This window comes from Caretta caretta, chromosome 8 (genome assembly GCF_965140235.1).
Source record: "Caretta caretta isolate rCarCar2 chromosome 8, rCarCar1.hap1, whole genome shotgun sequence".
Classification (NCBI taxonomy): Eukaryota; Metazoa; Chordata; order Testudines; family Cheloniidae; genus Caretta; species Caretta caretta.
Genome location: NC_134213.1, coordinates 29,089,607 through 29,113,545, shown reverse-complemented (window position 1 = coordinate 29,113,545; position 23,939 = coordinate 29,089,607). Strand labels below are relative to the sequence as shown.

The 23,939-nt window shown below is 40.3% G+C and overlaps 1 protein-coding gene across 6 annotated transcripts in view; it reads right to left on the bottom strand.

Annotated features, from left to right (window-relative positions):
* TENM2 (teneurin transmembrane protein 2) overlaps positions 1 to 23,939 on the bottom strand; it is a 2,093,216-nt gene that overhangs the window by 172,079 nt on the left and 1,897,198 nt on the right. For all 6 annotated transcript variants that reach the window (XM_048860042.2, XM_048860041.2, XM_048860043.2 and 3 more), the window contains one exon: positions 3,319 to 3,441. In XM_048860042.2, the coding sequence (XP_048715999.2) occupies positions 3,319 to 3,441 (123 nt within the window). The remainder of the gene's footprint in view (positions 1 to 3,318; positions 3,442 to 23,939) is intronic.

Below are 23,939 nucleotides of genomic sequence, written 5' to 3'. Positions count from 1 at the left end.
ACTATTAGACTGTAAGATCTCTGGGGCAGAGATTGTCTCTTATTATGTGTTTGTACGGTGCCGAGTACAATGGAATATTATGACATAATGCAATCAATAATAATTATATTTAGAATGATAAGTCAAGGCAGTGTGTCATTTATCCGTAAATTTTAGTAACATAAAACAGAAAATATTGTGGTAACACTAGGGAAGATATATTATGAGGTCATAAAAGAATGAAAGGTTTTCTAAATCTCAGACAAAGGAGTTTGTTTATATAAAACATTACCTGTTTAGAGAGGGATGATTAAGGTTGATTTTCACACAGTATATTCTGTCAGTTATGAAGGACATGGCAGGTCCCCATTTTATGGAGATGTGTGTCTAGCATCCAAAGTATTTTTAAAACTGAAGACGCAATGTGGCATAGACTCAGAGAATCCAGAAATGGAAAGGCTCTAATTGGTCATTTAATCTATTGCTCTGCCATGGCAGGCTTATTCCCTAATGTACAGTGATTATTGTTTGCCCGGTCTAAGTTTTAATTGTCCCAAGCTTCCACCAATTTCCTTATGAGACAGTTCTACAGGGTTAATAGACCTCCGTGTCAGGAAGCTTTTCCTGATATTCAGCCAATATTTCCCCTATATTAGTTTCACCCCATTATTCCAGTTCTTTTTACTCTGCTAAATGATATCTGTCCATCATCAGTTTTTTTACTCCCTTGAAATATTTGTAGACTGTTTTTGTATACAAAAACACTACAGGGCAGATCCTCAGCTTCTGCAAACAGATGCTTGCCATTCACAGCAGGATTCCTGGCAAAGAGCATTCACTGTGGAGTGGGTGCAGTTTACTGATTCTTTAAGCATGTGCATCCATGGCTTGTACTTGCTGCTGATTGCAGGATATGGCTTGAGGACAAGACCTGTAACCCACACACTACATTTCTATCTGGCAATATGGAGTTAGATAGTCAGATCACCCAGTGCTCACTTCAGTATTATGGAGAGAACCTGCATTGCTACCTGCATGAAGGAATAAAGTTTCCCTTTGCCCTCCTCCTCAAATCCCCCAGTTTTTAAATGAGCGTTGGGACTCTAAGGCAACAGTAAGCATGCCCTGTTTTCATTTAGCTATAGCATGTTCAGACATCACCAGCCTCCACTGAGCTACAGTGTATAAATATAAAGAATTATGATTTTATTATCAAAAAGCTAGTTCCTGCTCTCAGTTATGCCAGTGTACACTAGTGAAATCATTTATGTTACTCTGGATTTACACCGCTGAAACTCAGAGCAGAATTTAGCCCAGGGATAAGAGATAGACAGATCAGTCAGAAATATCTGCTTGTTCCTCCCCTCCCTGCAACTTCTCCCCCCCTCCAGCTGCCACAAGTGGCACTGCCTTTAAATGGCCTGCCCGCTGTGATGACACAGCTTGCATGTAAGTGGCTGTTTTCATACGAAGGGTTAAAGGTTTCTTTGGAAGACCAATATTTTAAAAAGACTGGCTTCATCCTGAGCCATGTCAATTATAAAAGGTCACTCTGCACAGCCAGGAAGGGCAGACCTGAAATGGCTGTTATGTGAAAAGCTGCCAGAGGCTTTCCTAAAAAGTGCTGGACTAGCAATATTAACTTTAAATTATATAAATGAAGGGAGCGGGGAGAAAACCTCTCACACCCTCTCTGCTATCAGGGTCTGCTTTTCTGTCATTCATTACATTTCAGACATTCTGCCATTCATTATATTTAATGGTAGAAGGATACTTACCTAAATGTGTTGTTTTTCCAAAGGTTTTATTAACATTTAAGTCACTTTAGTAAAACGTGTAAAAGCAACAAGATCTTCATGTTTCTATTTAGTAACATAGGGACTCTCACTCATGTACACACTGGACAAAATGTAACAGTGATATAATATGATAATTCTGCATTGTACTTAGGGTTTAATTTTTAGAAGTGCTTAGCACTATAACTTCAGATTAACTCTGCAGGAGCTGAAGGTGCTCAGCAACTCTGAAAGCCCATACATCTTCATCTGAAGAACTAAAAGTGTTTTGCCACCATTAATAAGTCCACCTTCACAACACCCTTGTGAGGTAAATATTAATACCTCTGTTTAACATATGGGGAAACTGAGGCACAAAGGCATGCCTAAGGATTCACCACAGGAATATGGCACAGTTGAGAATTGGATTCAGCTCTCCTGCTTCCCAGTCCCAGGCATTAACCTCAGATCCAGCTTTTCTATACTTCCTACTCTACTCTATTACTCTATTTGAGCAGTGGGCACCCCCATTGCAATATCATTCACCTCAGGAGTGATCAGTGATAGTGTACATTCCAACACCATAACTACAGGTCAGAGGAGCCACACAGTTCTGTTCTGTATCCAAAATACTTCCACTGACTAATATTGTAGCTTTGCACAAGTCATTCCTCCTCTCAGTGTCTCAGTTTGCTCATTTGACCTTCTTGCTTCACAGGGCAATCTGAGAGCGAACTGTGAAATGCTTTGAAACAATGATCAGTGTTGATTATTACTAATAACATCACTATAATAATCAATAAAAAGAGGGGTATAAAAATAGAGCAAAAGGAAGTTTTGCTCTCAGTCATACAGAAAAAGACGTATGTTTTTCGTTTCTGAACAAAGGTTGTTACAAGCCAGTACATGAAATATGCTCTCTTGAATTTGTTACTCTCAACTATATAATGTGCTGTTCTCATGCTGCATTCTTCCTTATTGCCTGCTACTCCACCCCCACTTATCATCCATTGTCTCTATTTTCTCCCTGGAATAATATGGAGCATGACTCCTTCAATAATCTCCTCTACTGCCCTTTACTAATATTAACGGGAAGCTTATTCACTAGGGAGTCAAATTCTGCTGTCCTTACTCAGGCAGCATTCCCAGTAACTTCAATAAGAGCTTTGCCTAAATCAGGACAAGATTGTAAAATGTGATCCCAGCAGGGGCCAAAGCTCTCTCCACTTTCCTTTCAGACAGTATAGTGTATTTCTTTTTTTGATGCTGTGTCTAGCCTTTTCTTTTTCCTGGGATGTTTGGTAGTATTCTCTTTATTTAGTATCTTGGAGTCCAGGGTCTAAATATTTTTGTGAATTACTACAGGTAGAGAAGGCATTTGGATAGTTATACCCAGGCAAAGAGCCAGGTCAGTATAGGATTACTGCAGCAGAATGTAGAGGTCATAAATAAATATTTTTGCATACCTCTTCCTGAAGTACATTTATTACAAACAGCACCGTGAGAAAAGTCTGGCTTGAGTTTCCAAGACCGTAGACTGCAAAAGATGCAGCTGTAACCTCACCTTTGCCTCCAGATGGCATTGTTGCTACATCATCAGTCCCTGGCAATCCAGTTCTTATCCCATTGTTAAAGGTGTGTCCGTCTGCTGGCTGTAACTGCCAGTTTAGTCCGAGCAGATGCATTGCTGCAGGAGAGACAAAGTAATGAAAAATAACTATACAATACATAAATTAAAAAGTCAATGGGAGGGGCAGCAGCCATTTTCAATTAAACCACTTCAAGAAGATGTTGTAAAAACAGCTTGTTCCAGGGTCAAATTAACATGTTAAAAAAAGCAGCAGGCTCACATTGACTTGGTTTATATTTGTTCATTTACCATGGACAGTAAATAACAAAACACGATGGGAAAACGTATCATCCATCTCTGGACAAACAAAAACATACAGACAAGCAATTTTAGACACTGGGAGCAAGCTCTTTGTTTCTCAATATTCCCCAAATTATACAAATTTCTTAAAAGAGTAAGTTAAAAAGAGATGACATTTTTTAATACGAAGTGTGATACTTCCTGAAGTATAAACTTATATTAGATCTAAAATACACTAAAGCACAATTGATCCCAAACAGAATTTCCTCACTGGATTATTTAGTGTTTATTTTCATATATTTAAACTGACACCAGCAGCTTTTATTTTGATTTTGCTCTTGACTGTGTTATCAGATTACACACTTGAAAATACTTTTTTGTCTTGTCTGTTTGGCAAGGACTTGGGGTGCATCCTTCAGGTGCTGCAATAGACATTTATATACACGTCTTCCCCTTGCATAAATGTAAGTTACTTGCATAAATTTCCATACTTTCATCATATAAGAGCCCTGTGGCTCATTTTGTTTCCTGCTGTGTTTGAAGTGCCAACAAAGCGAATTTTATTTGTCTGTCCACGATCATCACTGATGCCACTCAAAAGAACGTACACAGCATCAAGGAGAACGCTTTCCGCTAGCTATGGCACAGCAGCAGGAGGGGCTCACCATTATTTTGTGGACCACACACCACACTTTAGTTATGGTCCCTTTAATAGCTCAGTTCTGCTACATCAGGTCTCAGTGACAATGCTCCAAATTACAAGCACCCATCGTAGAATTAAAATGGTCACAAACAGATAGACAGTGTCCAATAAAACACATCTCCAGCACTTGAGAGCCAGCATGACAATATGCTCACAGATTTGACATAGGGATCGGAAAGAAAAAAAAAATGATCACAGGAAAGGTAATTAGTAATGCATAGAAAATGGTTCATGCAGTTATCTCTGAATGTAGAGTATCAATATAGGCATGACTGCTCCAAGTTAAGATTAAAAATAAAAACTTTGAACAACACATGCCCCCATACAGAAGGATAAAAGAACCCAATGGTCCCAACTGAGTGGCTATGGAATGGAGCTGCAGGCTCTGCAGTATGCTTTCCACTGCTTCTCAACCTCTTGGAAACCCCTCTGAAAGTGCTCTGCAGGGTTTGGTCTCCACAGTGTTCAGGGAAGCAGGCCAGAGGCAGGGGAGCAGCTGTTCTCCATGGCACCATCTTTCCACTAAGCACATGGGCCAGACTGGCGCCAGCTAATAATGACCAAGTGATCATTAATTTATGTGGTCTCCCCCCTTCTGAGCTGTGAGCATGAAAGCTACACTGCTGCTTTCAGAGGACCTGGAGAAGGCCTGGCAGTAATGAGGAAGTACAGGACTTTTGTACGGATGGTCCTTGCCTCTGGTAGTAATGTGCAGGTTTCAGGGCTCAACACACTTTTACTGGTCTGGATGGATCAATCCACACAAAGAATGAGTGAGACTTCAATGAATTTAAGAGCCTGTAGTGGGAATAACCTAGATAAGGGACCATCAGACTCATAGTATCTATGCTGAAGTAACACTCAGAAAGCTGTTTCTGTTCAAAATTGTATCTAATTTTCTCTTACAATTGTTACCTTAAATATAGGTCATTTACTTTAAGAGATGAAAATCTATTGCTTCAAGTAAGAAGCATTATTTTTTTACGAGAAAGAGATAAGGAAAACATAACTAGTGGTTAGTCTTTCCAAGAGTAGTATATTTGCTAATTTATAACTACCAGGGAAATTCAAACAAGGAATTAAAAAAGATCTTATTAACGTGGTGTTAAGACAAACCCTGATCCATCTGCTTCCAAGTATGCCAGGATTTCATTAATAAACTCTGCTGCTCTGTGCTTTAATCATAGATGCATATTAGGAAGGAGCAATTATAAATTACTCCTAACAGGGCTGGGATTTGCATGTCTACCATAGGCCTCTATAGAGACAACAGGGAGAAGATGACAATCTTCTGCATGTCCCATCTATCTAGCACTTACATCCATGATGAACTTCCACTAAGAAAAGTAAGCCCGTTTGTAAACAGGAGACATATTCATCTTCTGCTAAGAATACTGTATGGGAATTTGGTTGTATTATGGGTCTGGGAGAAAAACTACACTTTGGTATTGTATATTGCAGCTGTGAGAAGCAGCTGAGTAGTGACAGAAAGAAGCCATCTATTCTCTCAAGCTTCAAAAGACCCTGAGATGGTAAATTTATATGATTAACCTTTTGTACTGTTAATCAGACAAGAATGCCTGCAGCAAAGGAATACATTCGTAATTAGAAAAAGTGGGATATATTCAGAAGTTGTGCACACTTACACCAGCAGTGAAATTTGGCCCAATGAGTGCCTATACTTCTCCTGTGGTCTACTTTGGTTCTTTAAAAACTACATCTGAGAAAACTGATGCTGGGGCTTAATCTTCCTCACCACTGACACGCTGTTACTTTTTGCCACAGTCCAGGTGGAGCTACCCCTTGTGGATGCTCACCAGTCAGCTGTGTTGGACCTAGGGTGACCAGGTGTCCAGTTTCCAAGACTGGAACTACTGGACTCTGGCAGCTCCGGTCAACACCACCGAACACGCTGCGCCCCGGAAGCAGCCAGCAGGTCCGGCTCCTCGGCCTGGGGGGACTGGCCAATGGGAGTTGGTGGGGGGGCGGTGCCTGCAAGTAAGAGCAGCATGCGGCGCCTCCTACCCCCCACACCTACTAGCACTGGACTTGCTGTTGGCCGCTTCCGGGGTGCGCGTAACGCGGTGTCAGGACAGGCAGGCAGTCTGTGTTAGCCTCCATACACCGTTGACCGGGAGCCACATGAGGTAAGCCCGTGCCCCAACTCCCTGCCCCAGCCCTGAGCCCCCCCAAACCTGGAGCCCCCTCCTGCACCTCAAACCCCTCAAATTCCCAGCCCCACCCCAGAGACCGCACCCCCAGCCAGAGCCCTCATCCCCTCCCGCAACCCAAGCCTCTGCCCCAGCCCAGTGAAAGTGAGTGAGGGTGGGGGACAGCGAGCCACTGAGGGAGGGGGAATGTAGTGAGCGAGGGGCGGGGCCTCGGGTGTTCGGTTTTGTGTGATTAGAAAGTTGGCAATCTTAGGTGGACCCCTTTGGACATGGGGAGGCTCCAACCACAGCCTCTAGCTCTGGACTCTTGGGCACACTTCCCAGGCACAGACTCTCTGTCTAGTACTACTTCCAGGGAGTGGGACCCCATGATCACCTAGGACCAGTGCTGATCTCCCAACACAGCCCAGTCACTTAAGCACACTTTCCCCAGAGCTCCACTCTCAGTTACAGTTTAGCCCTTCAGGGACACATGACAGTTGAAGCAAGTGAGACACAGCCTTTGCAGAGGAATTTCTAAACCAACCACACTTTACTTTTAGATACCACAAGAGATATACAGTTCTATGGAAAAACAAAACCTTCATGCAAATCCCTGCCTCAGTTTCCTCACTCCTCTTGTGCATCCTCTGGGATTTGGTCAGTGTCTTTTCAGGGTCCTAGATGCTCTATCCTGGACCTTACTACTCGGCTAAGCCTTCTCTTCCAGGCATGGACTCTCCATGTTCATGCACCAAGCTGCCTTTAGCTTGTTCAAGTCTGGCAGTCAGAAGGTTCCTCAGCTCAGAGTGCATGTACCATTGTGTTCTCCTGAATCTTACAGAGGCTGTGTTTTTAAAAACCTGTTCTAATACCTTGTTTCTTCTTTTCTGCTGGGTATTTTCCACTGCTCCAACCACACCGCCTGCAGACAACCTGGTTAGAACTAGTTGCCTTTAGACTGCACTCACGCCATTGTTCTAGGGTGCCTAATGGAAGACTATTCAGGGTAAGGACTCTTTGTTGCTGCTGTCACAGCTCTCTAGCTCACAGCTCCCTAGCTGGGAGACATCAGCCCTGTCTGTAAATGGCTGGTTCATCATACACTGAGGAATTCAATAATACAGCAATTTCATAAAATCAACCAGAATTCTTAAGTTTTACATCGGCAAATTTATCAGATCATTACATTTGCCAACAGTGGTCAAGCATAACTGCATCCCAAGGTGGGGTAACTTTTTAGAAACTCCAGGTCAAATTCTGCTCTGAGCTGCGTCAGTTTAAATCTAGCTAATGCTAGTTAGTTCTATGACATTATTCCAGATTCACTCCAGTGTGACTGAGAGCAGAAGCTGGTCCATCAAATTTATATCAACAAAAGAATTACAGAATAAATACCATAGACCCATTGTCCACTCTGGGTTATTCTCATGTAGGAGACCAGAAATACTGTGAGCTTCACTTCTGACCTTGTACCAATTTAACATTGACTTTAGTGAAATTACTCCTGACACCAGCATGAGTTCAAAATAAGGCCTATTGAATTCTCCTGTTACAAAAACCATACTGCCAAGGACTTCCCTGAATGCCACTGCTCTAGGGAAGGCAGAGACTTCTAATAAGCCATATAGTGGCATATAATTCTGGAGTACATATGCTAAGGGAAATTTCTCTATTTTGAACTTTTACCTGATCTGCATATTGTCTCAACTCATGGAAGCACTCATATGAACCGAAGGAAGTTTTGTATTTTTGTCCTAACAAATAAACATCCTGATAGCTACAAAAAACATGATAACCGAATCCAGGCACAATGATTTTGTAAAAAACTGAATTTAAATATAAGTTCAATTCCTATTAAATGACAATAATTACTAAGCTTAGAAACATGATTCTTAACTGCAGATATTCTTGTTTAACCACAGCAACATAAACCTATGTATGTCAAAAACTGGTCTTTGTTGAACTCACATTGCTCATTAGTGGCCAGTTGCTGGAGGGCTAGAAGACAGAGTGGGTTAGTGTTTTAGCATTTTCTCTCTGGAGAAACAGGTTCAAGTCTGACACAAGTCACAAATGAAATGAGTGTGGTAGGCCTAGTCCCAAGGGATTACTTGCCCGCATTACAAAATGGATGTACAATTTATCACGATTGTCAATCTCTCCTCAAGAGAGGCCCAAGACGGAAATAGCAAGGGTTCATAAGGTCAAGAGAGAGAGGCAATGAAGGAACTGTATGGAGAAAATCTGCACAAGTGCCTGACACCATTATGCTTGAGTCTAGCCAGGGCTTCCGTTCATTTAAAGAGAGATGAGCATTAAGGTGCTCAAATACTACAATGATGTTTGCCTTCTAAACACCTGAATGGATGGATAAATTCCACCCCCAAAATTTAAAATAAAATAAATGGCCATATGAATGCTCATGAAAAAGCTAACAAAAAAGAAAGCAGGAACAAGACTGGTAACAGTGATGCACAGTTAACAGACTCTGCGCAAAAGTCCAGAGAGGCGTTAGGTTCAGTAAGGCAGTGGCAGCTCTGGAAGCAGATACTGTGTCCTTTGTGTACAGGGCACTACAGCCTTGTGGGGCATGACTAAACATTTTCTCACACACAATGGGTGGTAACGGAATAAACCCGACAAAAGCCAATCAATAAGTATTAGAAGTTATATGGAGAGTGACATTGTCTTTGGTTTGTGTACACATGGCAGTCAGCCCTCAGCTGTGTTTACAGATAGGGCAATGAGGAGCAGAGGATTTTTTAAGGATCAGCAGTGTCAATATGTAACTGGAGCAAGAGCAGAATATTTGACTTCTCTTGTTAAATGACGGAGGAGGCAACTGTCTCCAAGTCAGATGTTGAACGGAGAGGCCATGATTCTTAGTTACACTAAGGTCTCTTTATACCCCTTTGGCAATGTAAATGAGACTCAGCCTAAGGAAGTTTGGAATCTATGAGCCAAGTTCTTCTCCCTCATTTACATCAGTGTAACCCACTTAAAACAAAGGGATTGCTCCAGTATAACCAAATGGAGAAATTAGTACTCTGTCATTAAAATATATCTCTCTCTCTATATTTACCTAGCACATGGCAAACATTTCTAGGATAAGCAATAGGTGTGCTTTTCTTTTTCTTTCTTCTTTTTTTTTTTTGTAATGGGAGGATACTGCATATCCCCTGCACTACAATGCCAGATAAAATATCTCTCTGTTCTTCTTTCAGATTCTTGGGGTAAGATTCCCTGTTATTCTTCATAGAGTATCACAATAAAATAGTTTGTTAACAGAGAATTAGGTTTCATCAGGGTCTTTTCAAGATATCACAGACTAATGAGCACTATTTACAGCTAAATAACAGTAATAATAGGGAACAGGTTCAGGAGCACTGCATGTGTGTTTGTGTCCCTTTTTGCACTTATTTGTGTCACACAAACAGAGGGAAAAACTATTCTGCTAGGTGTGATGCCTGACATGAATAAGATAAAGCTGTCAGGTCTGTCATTATGGTTTTGTGGGGGCACCCAGTGAATCTAGCCTGGCCCCCAAACTCAGGCCACTTTTGTTTATAATGTCTGCTCTCCTTGCAGCTTTCACCTGCCCCAGTGCCTTGCAGCAAAAACACACTCTTCAGCTCCATTCACCAGTCTGGATGCCTTCTCTTGAGTCTTAACCCCTAGATGTGCTCTGAGGCACCAAAACACTCCCCTGCTCATTCACCAGTCCTGATGCCTTGACAAATGCTTGAACAGACCCTTCCCAGCAAATCCATAGGTCCTAATACCACAGATCATTTTCCAGAGGCAGTTAGGTTCTTGAATGCCCTTGTGTCTTAGCATTAGGACATTTTTACAGGCTGGGAATGCAGTATACCAGACCCCACTTATTGCAAGTTCCTCAATCCAGTGCTGAAATTTGTTCTCACTCACATATAAACACTTACTCTATGTGTTTAATAGAAGAGTAGGGTCAATTCTGGTTGTGGGAGAAGTGAATAAGTATTTTTTATAAAAACAATCTGCTAGCAGACTTCATTAACACAACTAACACAGTTTACACTTTCTTAAGAGATACATTTTAGATACATTTTAGCAATCAAATTGTTTTATTAGGCATATTCTTTTACTTGAGAAATGCCAATTGTTTAGGGAAGCTATGCAATCAGGCTGCAGGGTTAGGTGATTAAGAACTCTACCAAACTTGCACATGTGAAACATCTGAATTGCACTTTCACAGCATCAGAGAAGTCAGAGACTGGAACAGACCTATTATGTCACCTAGTCCTTCATGTGCCAGTGCAGGATTGTTCCTTACAGGGCAGTTTAAAGTATGATTTCCTAAATCTATCATTTGATCTAGATTTAATATGACCATTGTAATATGTAAATAAGATAACTGCTTATTAACTATACTTGTTTTCACAACTAGTAGATGATTTTTTTCCCCACAGTTGTTAAACCTCAATAATATGCTTCTCATAAGACTGGTAAGTTATTTAACATGTACTAACTGCTTTAATACATTTAAATTAAACATACATTTGGTGTTATTTGAAGCATTATCAGCACATGCAACCTTTTTGTATTTTTTGTATTGTATCATGCATCATTGGCCAAGTCATTTAACTGCCTAGAGCCATATTCAGTTCCTATTTGAATGTTGTGTTAAACTGGAGAACTCCACTGAATACAGAGATGTTACCGCAATGCTACAGGGAGTAAAATCAGGGGATGTCTCAACGTCCCTATTAGCGGAATGAGGTTCAGAATACTACTTACCTATGTTTTTATTCTGTACTATCACCATGGTACTGTAGCTAAACATCTTACAAGTTACAGTTTTTTATCTATAATCTTTCCAGAGAGAGAGAGAGCGCGCGCGAGTGAGAAAGAGGGAGACCATATTTATTTACTACACAAGAATGTTGTGAGAAATGTTTCATGAAATATGGAAACCCACACCTATTTAGGGCTAAATTACCTCTGGGCCATATGAATGGCGCAAGGGGGACACAAGGGTGCCAGAAGTCACCCACTGTCCTCTCAATACAGGGGCTGGCTCACAAATACAATTACCAATGAGAGTCACATCTTCATTCCCTGGGGCACAAGTCAGGGGCATGAGAAAGGTGGGGCCAGAGCTTTGTCCCTACTTCTGCCATCTTCTCTATGGTGTAGCTTATTGTTTTCAGAGAGAAGAGCATAGTGCTCCCCTCCCTTAGGGAGGAAATGCCAGGCACGCTCCTTCCGCATGCCAGAGAGATACAGGACAGATTGTGTTTTTCTGCTTTTCTGAGACATGATGCTAGGGAAGGTTGGTTCCTCACCACATAGGGCAGTATTTCCCTGGTGCTATCTGGCTCTTTACATGTTAATTCACATTTGGATTCTTAACTGTTTGGGACAGGGCTCTTATTTTATAACCCCTCTGCAGAGTGCCTAGTATGCTGCTATTATACAGTTAATAAAAGAGTGCTGTGAAAGAGTGAAATATTATGATCAGCAGCGGGGGGGGGGGGGGGGAAGGATGCTTCTGCTGAGAATTATTAATTATTTTCTTTTGGATACATTTATTACTGCAGGAAAAAAAGAAGATGGAAGCAAGGCAATAAGGTATTTGATTTTTGATGTGCTTATACGTAAGAGTGGAAAACACAAAATATAAAAACAAAACACTTTTTTCAAACCAACTCAGTGATTTCTCTCCTCCTGAACTGCAACAAACTGAATGGAATGAATTTTCAAAGTAGTGCTTGAAAGATACGCCCACAAATCCCATTAGCAGTAATGGGATTTGTGCGCCTATCTCCCATGCAATGCTTTGAAAATTTACCCCTCTATGTCCAACTTCAGTCTTTCTACTTCAAAAATACTTGAAAAGCTTACACACACTTGGAATTACATTATGGAGAAAAAAAATGATCTGAAGACCTGGCTTCAAATTCCCGGGAGCCCCACAAGAAAGCAGAATAAAAGATAGCTTGGAACAATAGTCACAATCTGTATCATTATTAGTTCTCTGCCTGCTATTCTGACTGCAATGAGACTGAATTTCCATTTTATACTCTTTTGTTTGCTCCCCTTTCAATCCTCCTCACAGAAATGTTTTGATTTTGTGCCACTTTCCAAATGCAATTTTTGTCACAAGAAGGATAACAGCATTGCATGCTGCATTCAGGATCTGAAGTCTTGTGACAAAAACCGTACAAGAGGAACAGAATGCAGCACACCATTCATCCATTCTCATGACAGGCCCTAGATTGTATAGAGTGCAGAAAATTGGCACAAGATTAATCAGTTTTTGAGACTGCCAAAAGAGCGAGTTCATTTTATACAATCTTAAGATTCAAGATTGCAGTCTTTTGTGTTCCTCTGAATGCTGGAACTGGGTGACTATAAATAATAATATTTGTATTTATCATACATAGCACCTTTCATGCTGGAAGGTTGAAATGCAACTGCTTCTGGGGTGGAACAAGAGTAGGGTAAGGGGACACTGGACAAAAACACTAGAAAACCTTACTCTTAGAAGGCAATCCATGAGATCTTTTGTGTTCAACCAGAACAGACGGAACCTCAATTTTAAGGTCTCATTTAAAAAAAAAATCTCACACAACCGAGTGCATGGAACTCAACTAATTTTCATTTCACATCAAAAGGAGGAAGGACTGAATTGATCTTACCAGAACTTGAAATTGTGGTTCTAGGAAGTATAGGAATTTCAAACCTTATTTTTAGACCACTAAATTACCCCCTCTCGGAATCAGATTTTCCTTACACTACATTTTGTATAATATTATGCTTTAAAACTGAATGTAACTAAAGTGTGCATAATGTCAATATTTTATTAGAGATTTCCTGAATTTAAACCCTGTATCTGAATACCTATCTCCCCACACTTGTGCCAGATTCAAATTTCAAATGTAGCATCCATTCTACAAATCCTAGACTCCAACTGCTCCAAGCTTTGGCGATTCAAAGGCCAGATCCAAATTTTGCAGCTTGGGTCCACTTCTGATTTTTATACAAATGAAATATTTCTCCTCCACCTTTATTCCTTTGTATACAGTCTCCAAAAATAGATTTGGACTACATGTTATGGCAAGCTAGTCCATTGTCCATAGAATAGAAGGATCCACATGCAGATGAACACAGCAGCAGAAACATTATGCTTGCTGAGTACCTTTTCCAAGCACAGTGTTCTGTCATACCATTTTTTCCTTTAAAAGAAATCATATAAAAGCTTTAAAAATATATTTTAAAATAGTCATGTGGCTGTAATATGTTACACATATGATATTAGAAAGTTTTGATCCAGGCATGAATTACTATTGTGGATTTAAAAGCTCTCCTGTGATCACAAAGATAAAAGAACCACAGTGATAATAAACAGTTCTGCTTTCCCAAAAGATTTTCATTCATTTTTGATAGTGAACATGTATTTTAGCTTGTTAATTTGTATGATACACATCAAACTATATATTACAGCCCAAATAATGTTCTATGATATACAAGGGAGAAAGTAAAGATTATATATAGTATCTATGCAGAATTCAACCCACTGTAATCCTTGTAAGCCTGGTATTATTAATGTTTTAGATTGGTGGATGTCCTATTGATCCAAAGATGTGATATCTAAGCAAGAACAAAGGTGCAGAGCCCTAAATGAAAAACAGACTTAGAAAACTAAGACAAGTCAGTTAATGCTATTTAACTGTTCTAGTGCTGTTGATTTTTTTATACCTACTTTTTTTAAAGGAGCAATGTCTCCATGATTATTTATATATGTTAGAAAACCTATTTATTCATTCTCCATTATTTGAGCGTCAATCTACCATCTCCCGTGGGCTTACCAGGACATGTTCAGTTTTCAATCCTGTACCAGCCAGGTTCTTGGCAGGTTTTCAATGTTAGAGGTTTGTTTACTTTTCCATTACGGTAACTGCCAAAATGGAAACTCACTGATCTTTCTTTCCTTGCTCTGCATCTGTGTCTTAGCATCTACTGCAATAGAACAACATGCAGCAATTTAATTATTATTATTTATTTGTGTTACAGTAATGCCCACGGGCCGAGGCTGAGATTGGGGCCCATTACGCTAGGAATGATACAAACATCTAATAAAAGACAGTCCCTGCCCTCAAAGAGCTTAACAGCCTTAAAGAGCTTAACAGGACAGTCCCTGCCCTCAAATATACAAGACTGAAAAAGGGTAAGAGAAAACTGAAGTTCCTATTAAAATCAATGGGAACTACACATGTTCAGTGTCCTTGAAAGTCTGGCCCATAGATATCAGAGGCATCCTCAATCGGGATTTGGGCACCTCAATACAAATGTAGGTACCTAACTTTAAACACTCAAGTATGAAAATGTGGCCTGTTGTGTTCTTTATTCAATATCTAGGGTTGATACCTGACTTGTATGGCTTTCACATTAGCACTCAAAAGCACAGACTAGAGTCTAAATTTATTCAGAATATATTACTGTTTCATTTAATTTTTCTCTTCCACATTTACAAAAAATGTGCCCAATTTCATCTCATGGCACATATAAAAACTATAACAAGATGCATATTGTTACCTCTTTTATGAGAAGTAAAGAACATGGGACATCCCCTCAAACAAAGCAATTTCCAGTTGTTTCCCCAAAAAGATGCTGAAGACGAGACAAGAGCCTTGCACTGTGCCCTAAATGTCAAGAGACTTGAGGTGTGTCAAGAAGCCAATTTCGTAGACTGGGGTCAGCAATGCAGCATGCTCACTGCCAGTTTCAAATGTGTTTAAATACTAGGGGTGAAACCCAGGTCCCTATTGCAGTCAATGAGAATTTTGACCTGAAGTTCAGTTGGGTTCACAGTTGAAGTTCAGTTCACCCCAGGACTATTCTGATAGCTTGAGCATCTCAGGTGACCTGAAATGTTACAGCAGATCCTGGGGAGAGTGACGTTCCCTCAGGGAACTGCCACATAACCCATGAAAAACTATAGAAAAAACTCAACATCTTAAATTGAACCCTGAATTGAACTTGAGTAGTAGAGAAATTAATGCATGCATCATTGCATGCACTATATTTATGCATAGAATAAAATGTTAGAGAATTCACCCTCAACAAAATTACCTTACACGATAAATTCAGTTACCTATAATATTTAAAGGTCTGTACCTAAATTATGCCAAACAATGTAATAAAACTTAAAACATTTATGGCTGACGCAATTTAAGTCACTGAGAATTCTCCTCCAGAAAGATGGCACACTCATAGAAATACATGGAGAGAGAGGGGCAGACACACAGACAGAGAAAATGCTATGGTAACAAAATATACAATGATGGTATTTATGATGAATGGTCTGTGCTCTCCTTTTTGTCATAAAATTCAGTAGCCAGAGCCCAGATATGTACAGTAGGGCTCTATGTGGTGACCAAAGGAGAAGTAAATAATATATATTTTAAAAATTAGACAGCAGTCAAAAATCCATCCAGCATTTCAGTCTCTCTACTCAGTATTTATCTGAATTAACTTGGCAGTCAAGGCACACGATTTTTTGTGAAGCAAGTTTACTGCTGAAAGTAATAAGTATTCTAGTTTCCCCAACACATAAATCTGCTATGGTAGCTGTTTTCTGAAGCTCTTAAACAGGAAGAACAGATGATTGTTACAGGGAGTAGTTCACTGGAAAAAAATGTAGATTTATTCTCCTTTGGAGTATTTTCTTAACATCAGAAGCAGGTTTACAAAGCAGACCCTCAATAGTTTTGAAGGAAAATAATTGGTAGCTCCTCTATTTCACTTCCACATCTGACAAGTTTCCTCAGTGGGTCTAGCTTCTCCCTTCGTAATATTACTAACACCCCTAAATGCCCAGAAAGTGTCTGTTGTAACTGAGGTTTCTTCCATCCTTTTTAATTTGTGAAAGATGTATGTGGTTTATAGTCTAATAAGAGAAAATCTGCTTCTGTCTCCTGTAAGTGGCTGTCTATAATAACCACATCAGTTATAAGTGAAATGCACTGTACCAATATTTTCATGCAATAAGTGGATGAAATGAAAATACGGGTATTACAAAACTCACTCATCCCTATATATAACAACCTTCAGGACATCTCTAAAAAAATCTGTGGTAACACAACACATAGTTTTATTGCTAATTTTCCATTTAAATATTGGTTTGGTGTTTCAATTGATACCTTCTTTTTAAAAACAAATAATGCTATTAACATGGATGTTATGTAAATGAAATTCAGGTCCTCTATCTGTTCTACTTCCAAAAACTGTTTTATAAACCCGTTCATCAAATAGTTTTGTAGAGTTTGCAAAAACTCAATACATTTTTGAAGAGTACATAGTTTAAATTTGCATGTAAGTCCCTGGTGGTAAATTTTCTCTTCATATGGAGGATTAACAAATGTCCATCCCTATACTGCATCATGGAATTAAATCAAAATCAGTTATCTATTTATAGGGGACCACATAAATTACACGCAGGAGCCTTCAGTGCACTGAATTGTTCAGCCTTAGGCTACAGAAAGTGCCATGAAAAAATTGTTTCCCAGTGTTTCTTCTAAAGTGGAATGCTGCCTACCTCACTATTATTCAGTGCAATAAATAATTAGGTTGGAATGTTTAAGTTCTGTTACAAACAGAGTAAATGACCATACGGTATCTTAGAGGTTTAGGAAGAGAATATAAATTATTTTGTTGTCTGCTCCTATTCCAGGTCAAGTCTAAAAATTTCCTTGAATCTTTAATAAATCAAATCTGTACCAGAAATGGATTCAGAGTGCCACTCTTTGCCATTATGGCAAGCTGGACACAATCCTGTCACTTCCTCCCCGTCAATGAACAACGTGAAGGCCTGGAAGAGCCGTGCTCAAGCTCATTTATTGAAGCACTCCTCTTTTTTTTCCCTCTGTAATTGTCCTGAGAGGCTAAAAAGGAAACAAGAGTCTATGCTGACAGCTTAGCTCAGCGTGAACTCTCATTTTTCACACAGAGCTAATTAAAAACTGAAATTAGTTAAATATGGAAATGACACTTGCAAGCACGATAGCAGAATTCTGGTAAAATCCCTCCAGAGTGCTGTGACATTACCTGCTGCTTCTAAACTCCCCATCTGAATTTCACAGTTAAAAGGCTGAGCAAAGGGAAAATTATTATTGAGATTTCCAATTCAAAAGGTATATGTAAAATTCTAAATTAAATTTCATGGTAGCCCTTTCAGTAGCTGGGGACATACCGTGCAGTTCAGGGATTCGGTGCTTCAATAATGTCCCTACATGTACACTCTGATTATCTCAACTTTAGGCACAGTGCTAATTATGCCAGGGTTATGACACTCCACAAGGCTAGCAGTACTACACTAGAGATAAGAAATGTCCTGGTGCAAAAAAAGAGTTTTGGAAATTTTGGGTGTACAGGGCAGAAGGGGAACATTTTCACTATTCGATAGCACATTATCTCAGCAGTGTAGAATCCAGCAGCCGAAGTATTTTATGCTTCATAATTTTAATATAGATTTGTAATATTGCATCAAATACTGAACAACTATGTAGAGAAGGGTCTACATTATATATTGTCTTGCAGTACCGGGAAGGTAATAATATTTTTTTCAAAAACAATACATGCTCTTGTGTACTTAAACGGGCTTAAAGAACCAAGGCATTGATATGCACAAAAGGGACAATAACTGACATTAGCTTTTTTGAGTAAAGAACCATGCAAATTTCATTTGGGATCACATGACTTGCTTTCTCTATGCAAAAGCAACGGTGTTTGCCCACAGATAAGTTATGATTTCTGAATGCAGTTTAACTAAACTTGCCTACAGAGTGGATCGTTCTGGATCCATATCAAGGTATTCAGAATAGCCAGTCACTTTCAAAACAACCGGAGCACAGTGATGTTATTGTTTTTTCCTACCTTGTATTCATTACCCTTGAGGCAACCCCTCCTACTGGCTTGCTGCCAGTGTTGCACCAGCAAATCTGTATCTAGGAAAGCAGGCAAGGGACCCCATTTTGAACAAAAGCCACTGTTACTCCACAAATCCAAAGGCAGAGAGCAGTGCAGTAGCAGAGCTGCCAGAATCTCTTCTCTGGCAGCTATCTGTACAATCTCTACATCACACCCAGGCTCTTCTAGTCCAGGGCCTTGAAATCATCTCGGCTTACCCAGCTGGAGGGGATACGTTGCAGCTGTACCATCAAACTGTCTTATTTTATTGAATTTTGGATATGCATTTTCAAAGCAATTCAAATGAATGTGCCTAAGGCCTAAGATCAGTAAAACTCCTGACACTGTCTGCAGCAGGCTTTCTAAGTTCATAGTTTTTAAACACAAGTGATGGGATGGGAGCTTTTATTATAAGACTGATGTTTATGAAAAGTCCGCTATACAAACTCTACTATACCATGCATTGGTAAGAAGAAATTGTATGACTTTGAGACCAAGTCACAGAATAGCCTTGAAGATGAAGGAATGTTACATTAAAAAAAAAATCAGTAAGTTATACCTTTTTCCATGTTAGGATGGCAAAATCTCTTAGAGTTTTTATAGGTCAATGGAGAAAAAACAACAACAAAGAGCATGATGACTACAAATTCTTAAAAGGGATGATTTAACAAGCAGATACGATTTACCAAAAGTTTCAGAAGCCTAGGGTAAGCCTCTTGAGAGTATTGTGAAACTCTGATGAAATCACCAAAGCAAAGCTTTCCCATCAAATATGGTGGCAGGATTACTAACCCTTCCCATAGCAAAATATTTTTAGTAACGATCTTTCCTTACATATATCTGTTATCTTACATTCATATAGAACCTTTAACTTCAAAGGATCACGAAGTGCTTTACAATCATATACATACAATGTAGCTGAAGTGAAATCTTTGGTGTAGAGGGTGACAAACCAAGCAAGACAGAAATGCGGAGAGGTTAAATTTTGATCAAGCCAATGGACTGAACCCCTGATCTTACAAAAAGGACAATAGGATCTTCAATGTTCATGCAGGACACAGTGGAATTTAAGGGTTTTACGCATTGGCAATTTGAGACCTAAGGGATCTGAGTTGTTGCACTGGGCCTCCCAGGAATGATGCACTGCATCCACACACGATTTGTCAGTCAAGGAACATGTCAGTCAGTCAGATGGCTCCCCATTCATGATCCCATCTCAGTCGGATGCCAGGAAGCTGCTGAAGAGATTAAAGTCCATATCTGGCAGCTTATACATCCCCCAAATCCATTCAGGACATGAATGTTTGACAGGTACAAGCACAAACACTGCTGGGAGATGCAGCTGGCTTGCCACCAAACCATGAGCTAGCATCGAAGCCAGATGAAACAAAATGCGTCAGCCACAGCCCTCTACAGAATTGTGCCTGGGTGGCTGCGGGTCCCAGACCGCCCACTTCAGTTTATTCACTTCATAACAGACAGGGAGTCAGCCAGCTGGATTCAGAGTTCTGTTCTCTCATTTTCCTGCTTGCTATTACATACGCAGCCCTCCCCAGTAGTAGAAAGCTATGCCAAAATAACTAGCCAATTTCTGCCCTTGTCTGTGGATTTTAAATAAGCCCATCTTGACTGAAGCAGTGACCAGCCTGCTTTGAACTAATATACCTGACAAGAGAATGATTTTCATTTTTCAGTGTTCTCTCCTTCCATCTCCCCTACCAGCTTGCACAGAGGGAGCTAACAGTCTGAGGTTTGGGGAGCTGCAGGCAAGTATGAAAAGTCTAGGGAAGGGTGCCATGAGACATAGTTCCATCTCTTAATTTGCATAGGCATCCATAAAACAAAAGGGCTTGTCTACACTTAAAATGTAGCCGCTGTAGCACCTCGGTGAAGACACAATCTATGTCAACAGGAGGGGTTCTCCCATCAGTATAGGCATACCAGCTCCCTGAGAGGCGGTAGCTAGCGCAACAAGAGCATTCACCTGTTGACCAAGTGCTGTCTACGCTGGGTGTGAGGTTGCTTTAACTGCATTGCTCAGGATGTGGATTTTTCACATCCCTAAGCAACATAGTTATACCAATCTAATTTCCTAGACCAGGCCAAAGACCTTTGGCACAGTAAAGTGCAAGGAGCTAGCTCAGAAGAATGTTCACTTCAGCCTTTCATGGACTGGAACTTGTGATCCTAGGGAACCTGTATATTTCATATCTAACACTGAGACTGCTAAGACAGATCTTATTTTCCGTATACATTATCTCTCAATAAAGAAAGATTACTTACCTTACAGTAACTTGAGTTCTCCGAGTGGTCCTCATCTGTATTCCACTATGGGCACGCATGCACTCCAGGTGGCTGAGAATGGGAGATTCTTGCTAGCAGTGTCTATTGTGCTGTGTCTGCACTGTCTCCTCCTCATGCTCCAAACTTAGGGATATGGGATGGTACCTTCCTATCGTGAAGAACCCTAGGATAAGACTTTACAGCAGAGGGGAAGGAGGCCAGGTAATACAACTAAGGACCATGCATCTTGAAGAACTCTAGTTACTGTAAGGTAAGTAACCTGTCATTCTTCTTCAAGTGATGGTCCCTATAGGTGTATTCCATTGTGGGTCATTTACAAGTAGTATTAATTCAGGAGGGTGGGAGGACCCTTGCTATATGATCAATTGGAACACTGCTCTGCTGAAGCATGCATCAGCTGGAGAATCTTGCACCAGGGCATAATGCCTCATGAAAGCATGAGCAGAGCTCCATATTGCTGCTTTACACACTTCCAGGAGAGGGACCTTTCAAAATGAGGCTACTGATGCAGCCTGGGATCTGACTGAATGGATCTACACCCCTTGCAGGGGAAGGGTCACCATTAGTTTGTAACAGCCAGATGGAACCCAAAATCCATTTGGACAGTCTTTGGGATGAGATCGCTTCATCCCTCATATGTTCCTGCAAAGAATATAACTAATCTAGGTGATTTCCTAAAGGATTTAATCCTTTGCAGTTGGAATGCCAATGTCAATAGGACATCTAGAAGATGAAGCTTCCTCTACTTAATGGTGCCATGTGGCTTTGAACAGAAAACAGCTAAATGAACAGTCTGATTTAGATGGAATTTCAAAATCATCTTGGGTGTGATCTCAGGGAGACTTAATCCTATGGAAGACCATGTAAGAAGGATCAGTGCTCCTGCAGTTAATGCCAGTTTGGCACTGTGGTTCTTCTAAGCGCTGGACATTCCCATACCAGGACATGGAAACTCACCTGATTTGGAGGATGTCAGAGAAGAGGTCCTCTTCTTGGATGAGGACCTGAAGGAGAATTTTTCTCACTCCTTACAAGTGTGTTTCATACCCTCCTCATGCCACTATTTGGAGGAGTCCTTTGCTCTACTCCTATCAACTCCGGAGCCCACTGTGCTCAGAGGGACACTTCTCAGTGCCTCTGCCTGATATACAGCAGGGCAGTATGATGGGCCACTGTCGGACTGGGGCCCTCTTAGTGTGATGCATTAGGAATCCCCAGAGCCTATATTCGCAGCCTTGACAAGTTAGGGAAATAGTGCACTTCAAGGAGACATGAGCTTCCCCAAGCTAGTAGAGGCACATGAGTTTGTCGTTGCTGAAAGGAGAGGCTCAAGGGCAGGAAATACAGTTCTTGAATCCCAGGATCTTGGGCATTCCAGTCACCCGGTACAGGACAGAGGAGGGGGGAGTCTTCAGGTAGGGGGAGACCCTTAAGGCCCTAACTACTAAAAATTACACATATCTAACTATAAAAAACTATTACCTAAAAGCTATTTACAAATATTTTCAGTTCGAGGTAGAAGCTAGCAAATGCTGCAGACATTGAAGAGGATCTCTCTCAGGCCACGCATAGCAGACAGAAACTGGAGAGGTGGCTGGTCCTCTCTGCCCATTATGCCCTCAGTTTGGAGCATGAGGAAGTGTAGGGTGCAGGCGCAGACCAATGGAGTGCATGCATAACAAACCTGAGTAAGTATCCGCAGCCCACATTCAGAAGAATGTTCTTCTGATAAGACCTGAGACATCTGTATAAGGGAGACACCCATATAGACAACGTTTTGCCTCACAAAACCATCCAAGAAAGTATTTATCCCATAGTAGATAGTGAGTAGTTTAAGAATAAGAGATTCAGGTTACTAATTCTCCACTTTTCAAGCAGCTAGTAAAGCTATATTAGTTATTCCTTTGTCCATTTCCTTTTTTCTAATTTTTGCATTTGCATGCTGTAAAATCCAATAAAGTTTTACCATTTAAATAGAAGAAAACCTGAGCCTGGAGCATCGTTTCTGGGTCTGACAGACCATCTCTTACAGAAATATATTATTTACACAGCATGAGCGCAGCATATGTGCTGCATGCAGTGCAAGTGAGGGGATTACGTGTACAGAGCATACAGCGTGCATGCTGCAGCCATTTTTTCCCCTGTAGGGAACAGTTCGGCTGCTTGCAAGATGCGGCATGCACAACAAAGCAATGTCATTCCGATGACATTAAACAACCTCTGTGCTCAGGAAATCAACAGAGTGAAGATTATTCCCAAAGCTAACGCCAATAAACGGCTGCCAGTTCCAGGAGACTGGTAGCCCAGGTTCCCCAGGAGAGTTTGCAAGCTGGCTATCTGAGCCATCGGCAAGAACAGGAATCCTAAGATTACCCAGTTTTCATCTGAATTGATGGCACATTTCAGTTGTTTCCTTTTTTTGTAAGTAGTGCTCCAGATCAAGTCATGAAGTAAGCAGAAGAAAAAAAAATCACATTCTAGGTTTTGCATAGTACGGGATGCTCCAATTTGAAAGGGGATATTTGTAATATTTCCACCACATAAAGGGAGTTTGGCCTTTCAGATACATTAAGCCATTAGAGAAAATTCTTCAAATGATAAAACTTTAGTCAAGGTCACTTACAAATTTAAATCCTAAGTTTAATAATGACTTACCAGTAGATGACACTATTACAAGAAAAAAAAATGTTTTTATAACTCAGCAGTCTTTTTTCCCCAGGTTATCAATTTTTAAATACAGAGCAAGAAAAAAATGCTTGAGACACAATTCTGAACACATAAATGTTTCAGATCAGTCTTACTACATGTAAAAAATATTGCAGACATTTTCCTCTTTTTTCATACTGTGACGATGTAATTTAATTGGTCTTTTGATTTTTCTTAGGGTACAGTACGTGACAGATGGAACACTAAATAGATTTAATTTAAATGGCCTGATTCACCCGTGTTACTCTAGTGTTACGGTGGTGTAAATCCATTCATCTCAATGGAGTTACACCACGATGAAAATGGAGTAATGTAATCATCAGACAAGACCAGATTTATTTTTTTTTTAAACAATTCCACTTCAGAAAAGCCTCAGATATAACCCACCGAGCTACATGGACCTGAGCAACACTTTAAAAATACTTCATTAGTGTAATAATAATAATAGTAGTAAAAAAAACACTCCACCTTTCACTGTGTATCTTAGCAATTGCCAGGGC